We start from the raw sequence: 13,574 nt of genomic DNA, 5'->3' as shown, positions 1-13,574 counted from the left end.
CCAAGGATCCTGGGTTCGAATCCCGGTCGATTGCTGAATTAACGCCAGGGGGGTTGACTCAGCCTGTCAGCCTTCCGAGGTCGGCTAATTGAGGACCAGTTCACTGGTAATTCCCTGTTTGTCGTTAAAGGCGGCAAAAAGGGTTGGCGTCAGGAAGGGCATCCGGCCGTAAAACATTGCTTCAAAAAGGGGACCGAAAAAAACAACAACAACCACGGTTCCCGAAAAAGGCCAACCCCCGCTTTGCGGGGAAAAATGGCCTCTAAAGGTGGTTATATATTTTTTTTTATCGTGCATCCAAAACATGTTAAACTTGGCATCTCGTCTGCCTGCATTAGTTGGTAGATGCTGCAAATCCCAGGGTGTCCTTTATGAAGAGAAGTGGCGACTCGTCCAGGATTGTAACCTCCAGAGTCCAGGACTTGTAACCTCCAGGACCCATCCAGGATTGTAACCTCCAGGGTCCAGGACTTGTAACCTCCAGAGTCCAGGACTTATAACCTCCAGGACCAGTCCAGGACTTGTAACCTCCAGGGTCCAGGACTTGTAACATCCAGGACCCATCCAGGATTGTATCCTCCAGAGTCAAGGACTTGTAACCTCCAGGGTCCAGGACTTGTAACCTCCAGGACCCGTCCAGGATTGTAACCTCCAGGACCCGTCCAGGATTGTAACCTCCAGGGTCTAGGACTTGTAACCTCCAGGACCCGTCCAGGATTGTAACCTCCAGGACCCATCCAGGATTGTAACCTCCAGGGTCCAGGACTTGTAACCTCCAGGACCCATCCAGGATTGCAACCTCCAGGGTCTAGGACTTGTAACCTCCAGGACCCGTCCAGGATTGTAACCTCCAGGGTCCAGGACTTGTAACCTCCAGGACCCGTCCAGGATTGCAACCTCCAGGGTCCAGGACTCGTCCAAGATTGTAACCTCCAGGGTCCAGGACTTGTAACCTCCAGGACCCATCCAGGATTGTAACCTCCAGGGTCCAGGACTTGTAACCTCCAGGACCCGTCCAGGATTGTAACCTCCAGGACCCGTCCAGGATTGTAACCTTGTCAAGAAACAGCTTCAGCAGAACTGACGGCTCTGTGAAGGGTTGAGTACGATGGTGATGTATTGGTGGCATAGCCAAAGCACAGTAGTCCACACAACCAGGAAGATAAAGGTCCAAACACAAAATGTACATAATCGAATCCTGATCAGATATGCTTACCATTTCCGTTTGTAATGTTTTGATGTTATTGACATTGTTATGATTATTGTTAAGTGTTTTATAAAACCTCAATACAACAGTCATGATGATATTATTATTATCCCCACTATTTTTGAAAAAAATTAATAGTAAAGAAAAAAACGGGAATCTATTGTAATCGGCTCCGTCTGTTTGTCTGTCTGTCCGTCACGTGGTCTCCTCCTAAACGGTTGTTCAGAAATTCACCAAACTTGGTAGTTATGATCAACACATGGCAAGAAGGTACAAGAGTAGTCATTTTGGCCCTGCTCCATTGGGTGGGTCAAAAGGTCAAGTACCAAAAAATGTGATTACAAGGACATTTTAAAACATTTTTTAATGAAACTTTATATATGCAATTAACATTGGGGAACACGTGAAATAAGTAACAATTTTTAGCTCACCTGGAACAAAGTTCAGGGGAGCTTATGCGATGGCGCCTTGTCAGTCCGTAAACACTTGAAACTTCTTGTCCGAAACCGCTGATGGAATTGCGACCAAATTTGGCACAAATGATATTTGTTGTGTTGTGACTAAAGTTTGTTCACGGCATAAAATAAATCGGGGTCTAAGTGGGTTTACCGGGGTCAAAATGGGTCCAGGTTTGACCCCCCAAAATAGGTATTTGCTTTCTTCTCTGAAACTACACACACAATTTTGATGAAACTTGACCACAACCTTCACCACCCATGATGTACCAATGTTTGTTCAAGGCATTAGAAAAATTGGGGTCTTAGGAGGTATATGGGGTTGGGGGAGGAGGGGTTGCTCCCCAAAATAGGTATATTTTTATTTGTTTGTTTAAAGTCTTATGATTATGTTAGTATGATTCGACATGCTGCCCTGTCTTCTAGCAACCATTGAAATCTACCATATAAAACTCTGTGTGTGTGTGTGTGTGTGTGTGTGTGTGTGTGTGTGTGTGTGTGTGTGTGTGTGTGTGTGTGTGTCTGTCTGCCTTCATAAAGCTAGGTTTTAAAGGATTTGAGTCGTGCTTCAGGAGGGATTTGAGTGGGGGACAGAGGGACAGAGGGTTTAAGGGGCAATCTTTGAACACAACTGTGTGTCAACCGGTTAAAAGACTCTGAGGACCCAGAAGACCCAATGGACCCAAAATACCCTGTAGACTGTTGGAGACAAAAGACCATGAAGACCCCAAGGACTCTGAAGACCCAAAAATACCCCGAAGACCCAAAATACCCCAAAGACTGAAAAGATCCTGAAGACCCAATGGATGCCAAAGACCCAAAAGACCCTGAGGATCCAAAATACCCAAACAACCCCAAGGACCCAAATGACAGAGGAGCCAAAAAAGACCCCAAGGACTCAGAAGACCCCCAAGGACTCTTAAGATCCAAAATACCCGGAAGACCCAATGGACCCAAACACACAAAATACCCCTAAGACCCAAAACATCCTGAAGACTGTTAAAGACCCAAAATACCATGAAGACCCAAAATACCCTGAGGACCCCAAAAGACCCAAAAGACTGAAAAGACCCTGAAGACTAAATGGACCCCAAAGACCCAAAATATCCCAAAGACCCTGAAGACCCAATGGACCCTGAACACCCAAAAGACCCCAAGGATCCAAAAGACCAAAACAATCCCAAGGACCCAAATGACCCAGAGGACCCAAAATACCCCAAAAGCCCTGAAGACCCAATGGGCCCCAAACACCCAAAATACCCAGAAGACCCAAAGGACCCTGAACACCCAAAAGACCCCAAGGATCCAAAAGACCCAAACAATCCCAAGGACCCAAATGACCAAGAGGACCCAAAATACCCCAAAAACCCTGAAGACCCAATGGGCCCCAAACACCCAAAATACCCTGAAGACCCCGAAGACACTGAAGACCCAAAAGTCCCAAGGTTTAAAGTAATTTGAAGCAATTGAACACCTGCTTTATTCAAAATAGTAATAGATGGTGTCATAACAAACTTGCTTTTGACATGAAAATGCCTATTTTTCAATTACTGGAAATTGCGAAAGCTACAGACAGAAGTTATAATATCATGTGTGATAATACTTGCACGTTGCAGACATCAGTTTGACGTTAGGCCAGCAGGAAAGCCATTTTGCTTTATTGCATTTACAACAAAGTTTTATTTCTGAGAGAGAACATTCTCAATGCGCATTATATCACTATATATAATGCCTACTTTCAGCAGAAGAGAGCTGTCCTGTTAAGGTTGTACTGGAGAAATGTTTCATTTCTAAATTATGCCCTCTGAGCCATGTGATTGACCGACCAGCTGTACTAGTTTGCAAACCATCCTAAAATTTGTGCCACCAGCATAGACATGCGACTTCCTTACGTCCTCGTGCTTTTGCTTTGTTGCACAAAGCCAGCTATATGCGTAATATATTGCCTCCGTTATAGATGTTAAACATTCCACATTGTATTATTTAAGCTGGTATGTGATGAGGACCAATGCATTGGATTTTGGTGAAGATCTGGATAAAATATATTATTTTTTTTTTGATGATTCTTCACCATTGAGTGATAGGCCAAAGACGATATAGAGCACAATATTTCATAGTTATGGACGGATTCATACAAAACTTTGTGGATGAGTTTTTTTTTCCTTCGTCTTAAAACTGTAATAATTTAAACTGAAACAATCGTAATAACCATCTTCATAATAACAAAATGCTGGATATTGATGGAAGGCTAAATAAGAGTAGTTTGGTAACAGTTATTTGCATGTGAAAAAAATGCATCCTTCTATTTAATTTGGTAACATCTGCAAGGTAACCTCTTAATAATTACCTCCACCACCCAAGGTGAGCGGAGGTTATGTTTTCACCCCTGTCTGGTTGTTTGTTTGACTGTGAACAGGAAAGCTGCGGACGGATTCGAACGACATGTGGTGGAGAGGTAGTGTATGTGACAAGGACGAAATGATTAGATTTTGGTGAAGATCCGAATCCGGATCCAGATACAAGGTTTTTAAAAAAATGTTTTGAATGATTCTTCACCATTGAGAGATGAGGCCAAAAACGATATATAGCATATTTCAAAAAGTTGTGGATGAGGTACGACAAAACTAGGTCGATTAGTTGGTTGACAAGAACGAGCCAATTTGATTTTGGTTCAGGTTCGAATCCAGATCTGGCCTATCAGTGAGATACAAAACGTAAACTGTTGACCCTGGTGGAGGTATGTGCTCTACCGAGTGCCGTTGTAGTTTGACTTTTTTAGTACTTACTATTTTTTTGGAACAAGATGGTGCCGCGGCAGATCAGGAGCAGAACAGAGAAACCCGTGTGAATTATAAAGACTAAAATTAAGCAAACATCACTGGGTAATTCCTTCCGAGCATCTTTAAATCCAATAAGTCGTATTTCCAATGACTATTTTATCATTAAACCAGTACATTAACTTTTGAATTTACAACCGTTTGAAAAAATTTTAGGCCGTTGCGAAACTCAACACCTAGAAATGATGTGATCAACAGCCACGTGCAACAAACTTGAAAAGGAAAAATTATATTGTATATTATTGTGAACACAGCTTTTCAAGAAGGATGAGCCTCTTCATGAAGGTTTACATTTAGTATTGTCATTCCTTGTGCACAACAACACATTATATATATGGCAAACGTCATAGGCAAAATAATCCTTCATGTAGTAACGGCTGTTAGTGTAATGTGAGTATTGCACGATAAGTTTGCAGATGACACGAGGCTTAGCTGTGAGGTACATGGCACAGATGGCAGTGATCAGATTCGGGAAAGTCTCGATACCTTCAATAGATTCAGCACAAGATTGACAGATGCAGTTTAACATAAAGAAATGAAAGGTGCTGAGGATTGGTAGCAACAACAACAACAACAACAACATGCATTTAAGGCCATTTTCCCTGCTAGAGTGGGGGTTAGCCTTGTGGTCCCCATGACAATCTTCTCCATTTTGCCCTATTTTCTGCATCTCTCCTTGTTAACCCCCTTGCCCGCATTTCTTCTTCCACCATCTTTGGCCAAGTCTTTCTCGGTCTTCCCCGTCCTCTACTTCCTTCTACATTAACTTCCATCACTCTTCTCAACCAGTCACTTTCATCCTTCCTCAACACATGACCAAACCATCTCAACCTGTTCCTCTTCACAGCATCAATCACAGGCAATATTCCCATCATCTTTCGCAATTCATCATTTGTCTTCCTCTCTCTCAACGATACTCCGCACATCCATCGAACCATTCGCATTTCCACCCTTTCCAGCCTTCGTTGCTGCTCTACGTTCATTCCCCATGTCTCGCTCCCATAAATCATAACACTTCTCACACATGCAGCAAACACCTTTCCCTTCAGCTTCAACGACACTCCCCTCCTCATCAGCACACCACTCATTTGTGGACGTGTTGAGGTGCTGAGGAGTGCAGTGCTGCGGATTGGTAGGAATAATGAAAATAAGGACTACATGAATCGAGGGTAATCTTGGAGCGTCTGCGGTGGTAGTTATGAGACGTAGCTGTGATGGTCTGTTCAGCATAGAGTGACTATATTGATTCCATGTCTAGCTGATTATAAGGAGCGGCTGAAGGAGACAGGACTTTATTCATTAGAAAAGCAACCATTATCAGGGAATTTGATAGAAATGCTTACGGTGATGAAGGATTTGGGCAAAATGAATGCAGAAGTTTCAGTGGTGGGACCAGATGCCATGAGTTAGAGTAGGGTAGAGTAATAACTGTAGTAAGGCAGGGATCTTTGACTCAGAGTGTAGTTAATGCATGGTCTCCCTGGAATCGTAATGGTAGCAGAAAGTGTAGATAGGTTTAAACTGGAATTAGATAGGTACCGAGAAGCACTGCGGATGTAGGGCTACATATAAATTGGCAGGACTGTTTGGTAGCTTGTTGATGGATGGGTGATTGTACACACGTGTAGCGATTCTGATGCCTGTGAGTGGATCTTGTCAAAAATTTAATGTGAAGCTGGTGCTTGTTCATCCCAACATTTGTTTACCAGCAAAAATATGGAGCTTGAAATCCTGATGGTGGAATCAGATGGACAAAGCGAGAAAGCAGCAGAGCTGATTTTGGAAATGCGGAAAGCTCTCATTTCTCCCGCAAATATTACCATTGATCATGGCATATTAAATCGCAAAACTGATGGGAATTCTCTGTGTTAACCCAAAAATAGGGGGCATGGAATTTTTAGGTAGTGGGAAACCCCGGGATGAAAATGAGCAAATTCTTTGTTGGCTTAGGTGAATCCTATACACATCAATGCCAAAGTTACCTTCAGTCAGAAAAGCACAATACAAATGTACCAGACTATGAGGGTGTACCAGAATGTACCAGAATTGGTATTGATCTTCTTTTTGAACTTGACTTGATGGGATTCGGTCACTGAAAGCGCTGTAGCAATTTTCAGCTTACAGCAATTTACCTTTGAGTGTTCATCACAATCGGAATGTACACAGTATTCTTATATGCTGAGTACAGGATTGGTAAATAATATTATGCACACACATTCAGGAATCGCAAATGAGTAATGACATCGAGATGGTGAATGTTTTATTGATACAATAAATTAGCACAGAGAAATACAAAACCAAATCAAATAAACTGCACAACGCACCAGTATTTTGTGAGCCCTTTAATTTACTGAAAGCAATCCAAATTGTTTTCATGCCACCTTACAGTTTACCAATGTACAATTGTGGAATCTTTACAAATGTCCTGGATTGCTCTCCATTATTCACTCATGTTGCTTGATCTTTGTTTCAATAACTGTTTTGGGGGTAATGGACGAGGGCAGAGAACGGAGAGATGGAGACAAAACAAGGAGGAAAACATGAATAAGTTGCAAGCATCAAGTATACGAAAACATATGGTGAAATGGGATGCTTTATGACAGCAATTAATACAACATTTAACACAACTATTGAGGATGCCTCTTCGTGGTGGTTGTACCTTCCCTGCTGCCCAGATCTGTCATGGTCAGAGTGCTGATCGGTCCCCTTGGACTGGCCTCTTTTCCTTTCATTTTTTCTGATTATAGCCTTGGCTCTCTCTAACTCTGACTCTGTCGTGGCCTTGATTTCATGAATGCGGAGGTACACCATCCAGGATGTGGGGGGATCTCTGGGTCACTCCTGCGAGGTCGATTGGCTGTCTCCGTGCCACGGGCTTGTTTAAGAGAGCTGTCCAGGGCTATACAACAACAATAACAACAGCCAACCAACCAACAATACAACAAACAATATTTGTTGTAACAACCAACCAACAATATTTAGATCCACCACCAAAGGTGGATGGAGGTTATGTTTTCACCCCTGTCTGTCTGTTTGTCTGTCCGTTTGTCTGTCTGTCCATTTGTGAACAAAATATCTCATTTATGGACGGATTCGGACGAAATTAGGCAGTGATGTAGCGTATGTGACAACGACGAAATGATTAGATTTTGGTGAAGATTCGGATTCGGCTACTATAATTTTTAAAGTGATTCTTCAGCATTGGGAGATAGGGCCAAAAACGATACATAGCAGGATATCTCAAAAAGTTGCGGACGGATTTGGACGAAACTTGGTGAACCGGTTGGGTATTTGACAAGGACGATTCTATTCGATTTTGGTGAAGATCTGAATGTGGATTCGGATATGAGAATTATTTAATTTTTTAATTGATTCTTCACCATTGGGAGATGTGGCCAAAAACGATACATCGCAGGATATCTCAAAGTTATGGATGGATTTGGACGAAACTAGTTGGACAGGTTGTGTGTGTGTGGCAAGGAAGAATCGATTCAATTTTGGTGAAGATCCGGATCCGGATCTGGATCTAGCTAGTATAATTTTTAAGTGATTCTTCATCTTCGAGTGATATGGCCAACCAGGCGGAGGTATGATCTCTACTGAGTGCCGTTCTTGTTGTTATTCTGCAGATGCGAAGCGAAAAGTGGGGTTAAGCAATTGTTTCATATCTGGCTAGCTGTTTGTCTGCAAATGTCAGTTTACAATTAAGGAATAGCTTATTTAGATTGAATTTGCATATTTTGAACGTGAATCGGAAAATATTTTTTTGTTTGTATACAAGATTGAGGCTCGTGTAAGAGCTAATATTAAGCACAAAAAACATAAACGGACACATAAAACATATAATAAAGGTAGCGGGAGACAAGATTGGGAGAGAGAGGGAAGCACACAAACACAACAACAGTAGAGAACAGGGACATCGGGAGATCTGTGGAAGGGAGAGGGCTGTGGAGTCGGAATGGTTGGGGGGGGGGGGGGGTACATGGTATTAAGGAAATGGCACTACTAGGATTTCAGGAATGAAGTCGGAGATTGAAAGAGGTGGATTTGGGGTGTAATTAACCAGTGTAGAAAATATCAAGGTTTTGGATGGGGGAAGATAAGAGATGGTGGTGAACAGCTGTTTCAAGGACCTGGAGGGAGGAGTGGGATTGGAGAGAGTGGGGTAGTTTGTTCCAGAGACAGGAGTAAAGAGGAATGAAAGAGTGAAGGTGAGCAGATAGTCTTAATTTTGGCAATTTCACCAGAAGAGGGTTGCTGGCAGACCTTGTGCGTCCTGAAGGAATATTTGGGGGACACAGCACAGACAGAGCTGGGGGAGCTAGGCCGGAGAGGAGTCGGTAGAAGACAGAATGGAGAAGAGTCGCTTTAAAACTCTACTAGCTGGATCCAGATCCGGATCTTCACCAAAATGCAATCGATTCTTCCTTGTTACTTACACAACCAGTCCAACAAGTTTGGTCCAAATGCATCCATAACTTTTTGAGATCTATCTCCCAATGGTGAAGAATCACTTTAAAATTCTAGTAGCCGGATCCGAATCCGGATCTTCACCAAAATTTAATAATTTCGTCCTTGTCACATACGCTACATCGCTGCCAAATTTTGTCTGAATCCGTCCACAACTTTTTGAGATATCTTGTTCACAAACAAACAGACAAACAGGGGTGAAAACATAACCTTCATCCACCTTTGGTGGCAGAGGTAATGAATAATGTAACGTGTTAGATAAGGTGGTCTATTAGCCACTGAGTCGATGGCAGTAAATTCTGGAATTAATTTATTTTATACGACTTTTACAATGCTTATTTTATTTAAATGGAAATATATACTTGAACACTGTCGAGCACAAATCTCCTTCTTTGCACTTTCAATACCCTTCTGTTTAGCAGTACTTGGACATGTTAAATAGGCTGGTGTATAAGGGTGATGTATAGGACTGCTTCCTTCAATAGCACTAAACTTTTGGAATATTTTTTCGACTACCTTTAAAATCATTATTTTATTTAAATTGAAATATCGTATATTTCTGAATACTACGTTGGGTAACGTGTTCTATGAACGCTCTAGTTTGTATATTGATTTTGTACATACCAAACCATGGTTGAAATATGTTCTTGAGCTCATATTTACCTTTAAGATACCATTTCGCCACAAACTAATTTGTGCGTCTTGCTTTTAAGCAGTCAGGTTGTCACCAGTTTTTTGTCCATCACTCTCGCCACTGTCCATGATTCGGCTCCAAATCTGGACTCCTCTTCCTCTATGCTTCAATATAGATGTTGTGCATTGACGATACTGTTGGTGTCATATACCCTCATCGGTCATGCGCACAAAACCTACTGAAACATGATTTGCTGCTAAATAATTTGCATCGCATATCCTTCACTAACCAAAACTTTTTTAATTCAGGTTTGCTGTGAGGTATTTGTCCTAAGTGTCATCAATGAGACTACCATTGAGTATACAGTCACTGCCTTTACATTTGTGTTTCAATCCGTTGGTGTTTAATATATTTGTGGAACAAAGTACTCCATGTCAGTTCTTGTATAATGTTGGCTTGTCAGTTCATGTACTCCTGAAGTATTTGACCGACCACAATCATTGTACCTTTTTGATAATTGTTATTCATAACTTCCTACAAAATTCCGACCGAATGTGGTAGAGGCAGCGCACCTACCTTTGAGCTGTCTCACCTCGGTTTGATTGTTGACCCAAGTTGAAACCATCAGACTGGTGCTTTTACATCACAAAGGGTACCGTCCATTGGCCGGACGTTAAGCTGCAGACCTGTCTACCAGTATTGTTGCTGGTGGATGTAAAATATCCCAGTGTCTTTCGATATAAGCATAGGTGAGTTGTCACTGACACAATTCCAAACCACTGCCCAAATCAGCTCCAGTCGAGCATCAGACCTTTCCAGCTGGCTAGTGGATAGCTTAGGCCAATCTTACATGCACCATGAGCCACTGACCCTATACTATGGGAATAGCATAAGAGGAAGAAATTTCTTAACCTTCTGTATTTGAGAGTGAGGGAGACGAAAGAAGATTAGGAGACGAGGGTGGGATCAAATTAGGATGGAAAGGAAGAATATAGTCTTTATTCCTTCCATTCCTCCTTGTTGCCCTCTTTTCTTAATTTATTGCTGAGTTTACTACCAACCCCTCCCACCACCCCTACTCCCCAACACATTTCTACTAATCAGCAGTCTTGCTTCCAAGATCGATGTAAATATGGGATTTCTTATGAAAGATGGCTCATGCAAATCTGACACTTTTGCCTTTCCTGCCCTTTATTTCATTCCTCCACTTGTAGAGCTGCTGGAACTGTGGGCGCAAGGCAAGCGAGACGTGCAGTGGCTGCAATGCAGCACGATACTGTGGCTCCTTCTGTCAGCACAAAGATTGGGAGAGGCACCACCACGTATGTGGGACGGGTCTCGCCGCAACGCAGCATGGACAGCCAAAGTCTGAACCAGGACAACGTGATGGAGGCTCCAGCGCGGCAGGTGGCACAGCAGCCACAGCACCTGAGCGTGGGCGTGGCAGGGCAACAAATTGCGCAGATGAGGCAAATGCCACGAATGGGGCCAGCGCACCAGCCATGATGGATACGGCCAGCTCTCGCTAAATGATACACTTTTCTTGAGGCACTGTGTAACGTTGAATCCAACAGTCTCCCTTTTTTTTTTCCTCACCCTCTCTGTCCTTGGTTTTTCTTTCTATGACAAAGAATTTCCAAGTGCAAGACCAGGGAAGGAAGAGAGGCCATAATGACTTGGAATGCAAGACTTTAAAGAAATAATAAAAAATAAAAAAAAACTTCCCATGCTAATTTCTTAAAGTGCGAACTTTCAATAATTATTGCTTCAGACAAAAAAAATGTTTGTCTTCAACCACTATACAGTGTCTCAAATTACAACAAAATTATCATTCTACCTGAAGCCTCACTCTCCTGACCTCCAATCGGTTGTTTGTACTTGCTGCTTAACTAATACGGGAAGGGCAGGACAGTTGCCGTCACTTTCAACAATGGCAAAGTGACGGAGGAAATTTTAACAGCGGAAAAAAAATAGCTTCACAACTATCAAACTGTTCTCAAAATGCTTTGCTTTAAGATTAATTCAGCATATTAATTCGAACTCACACAGTGAAGAGATGCCACCCAAAGACTCCGCAAGGCTCCAAAGCTCATAGGGAAGTTTGTGATGCATGTGCATTTTCCGAGGAGGGCATCGACTGGATGCATCCGCAGGGGTCTGGAATAGTGTATTCTGTGGCAAGCAGCAAGGAAAACCTTCAAAACCTCAACCATCCTCCTTTGTAGATCTTTTAACCAATGAACAAACTGAAATGAAAGATGGACTGAAGCCAGTCAGGCCGGGGCCGATGAAGATGCGAGGGCAAAAAAACAAAATGGGCCGACCGGCTTCTTGAATGACTCGGTGTGTGATGTTGACTACATCATTTATTGTGAAGCTGCTTTGGAATGGAAGCGCTCAACTCAAAACTACCTTTTTCCCTCTTTGCAAGAACCTCACTCCTTGTACAGGGCCCTTGGTGTTTCTTTCTTGATGACGTTGATGTTTTGTTTTGTTTTCATTTGTGTGGGGTGGGGAGGAGAGGTTCTGCTTTATTTCATCGGCTCTAAACTTCGTTTGGGGGAAGAAATCGACTGGGTTTGAGAAGGGAGGGGAAGACTTGTTTATTGACAGGTTTTTTGCACTTGTAGCTAGATTTGGTGCTAGTGTTTAGCTTGTTTTGCCTCCATTTAATGGCCCAGTACTTTATCGATGTGTAAGATCTGAAAGGACGTTGGGAAAACGATTTCCTTTGTCGGACAACCTGAAGACGTGTAACGTGAAGTTGGACGTGATTATATCCATAACTATATATACCTTGTGCTTCATCAATACCTCGCAAGTACTTGAAGCTTCACCCAGTGTTTAAAACCTTAGTTTTGTACAAGTTATGATCCAATTTAGAGATTTTGAAAGAAATGCCCTCCCAAAGGGTTTTGTGGGCAAATGTGACATGGTAGTATTTTATTATTTGCTCTACTTCGTTTTCAAGCTACTTCTATTTCCTTGCATGCTCTATTCTTGGGTTTGATTGATCTTAAGATGTATGTACAGTTATTTTGTAACTTTAATGGGCACATAAGCATTGTGCTCTGCATTTTCGCCCTCAGAATTATACTCCGCGAAAAGGTCTATAGCACAATAATTTAAAGAGGCCCTTTTTGGAAAATAATAATCATAATGATAATTAGAAAAATTATTTTGTCAATGGCCGTTGTCTCTTTATTTTTGCATCCTCCTTAGACTGGGATGGGTTATCAAGAAACGATTTCCTCAATTTCTAGACTGTTTGATAGCCCTTGCACCTAGAGCGCTCACTTTTGCAGGCAGTTTTGCGTGAGCCTTTTTTTATTTTTGTCGTTGTCCAACAAACCTCAAAATGAAGCAGAGGGCAAAGCTGCCGCACGCATGCAGACCCTGGCGTTCCTCACCCAGAGTTTCACGCAGTGTTGCTGAAAGGTAGAACAGCCAAAGACAGGTATGGACCAAACTAGACACAGCAAGCAAACGTGCTAACCTTCATTCAATGCGCCGAGCTGCCACTGAAGTTTTGACGCATGCATAACCTACTTGTTGATGAGACGTAGTGTATATTGATAATTAATCTGGTAGGTCTTAGGTATTTTCTGTCAAAGGTACTTGTAGCTTGCATTTCCCTTCTTCTCGGCTTTTGGACCTTCCATTTAGGTATTGCACCATATTTCTCGGGGTTTGTGGGGGTTCTTGTAACCTTCGGCTGTAAATTTTGTCGCATTCTTTAATCCATTTGTCGGTGCGCTATATCATAATTGCTAAATTGCCATTATTATACATTGTAAATAATCTGTAACCAAAACTTCCAAAAACATGACACATGCTGTTTAGCATGGCCTGTTTCTGGGAGAGGTGAGGCAGAAATGGTGGTAGAACTCTTTGGACGTCCACCAGAAAGACCACCCTGGTCTCACACTTTGCAAATGCTTTCTCTATCCCAATGCATCTCCATTCTATTG

At 42.3% G+C, this 13,574-nt stretch overlaps 1 protein-coding gene across 5 annotated transcripts in view; it reads left to right on the top strand.

Annotated features, from left to right (window-relative positions):
• LOC137435412 (protein CBFA2T1) overlaps nt 1–13,574 on the top strand; it is a 192,076-nt gene that overhangs the window by 177,272 nt on the left and 1,230 nt on the right. For all 5 annotated transcript variants that reach the window (XM_068129183.2, XM_068129180.2, XM_068129182.2 and 2 more), the window contains one exon: nt 10,818–13,574. This exon is cut by the window's right edge and continues 1,230 nt beyond it. In XM_068129183.2, the coding sequence (XP_067985284.2) occupies nt 10,818–11,132 (315 nt within the window). In that variant the 3' untranslated portion in view covers nt 11,133–13,574. The remainder of the gene's footprint in view (nt 1–10,817) is intronic.

Source organism: Myxine glutinosa, chromosome 9 (assembly GCF_964187855.1).
Source record: "Myxine glutinosa chromosome 9, kmMyxGlut1.1, whole genome shotgun sequence".
NCBI classification, from domain to species: Eukaryota; Metazoa; Chordata; class Myxini; order Myxiniformes; family Myxinidae; genus Myxine; species Myxine glutinosa.
The sequence above is the reverse complement of the archived record's forward strand: the minus strand, read 5'-3'. Positions and strand labels throughout refer to the sequence as shown.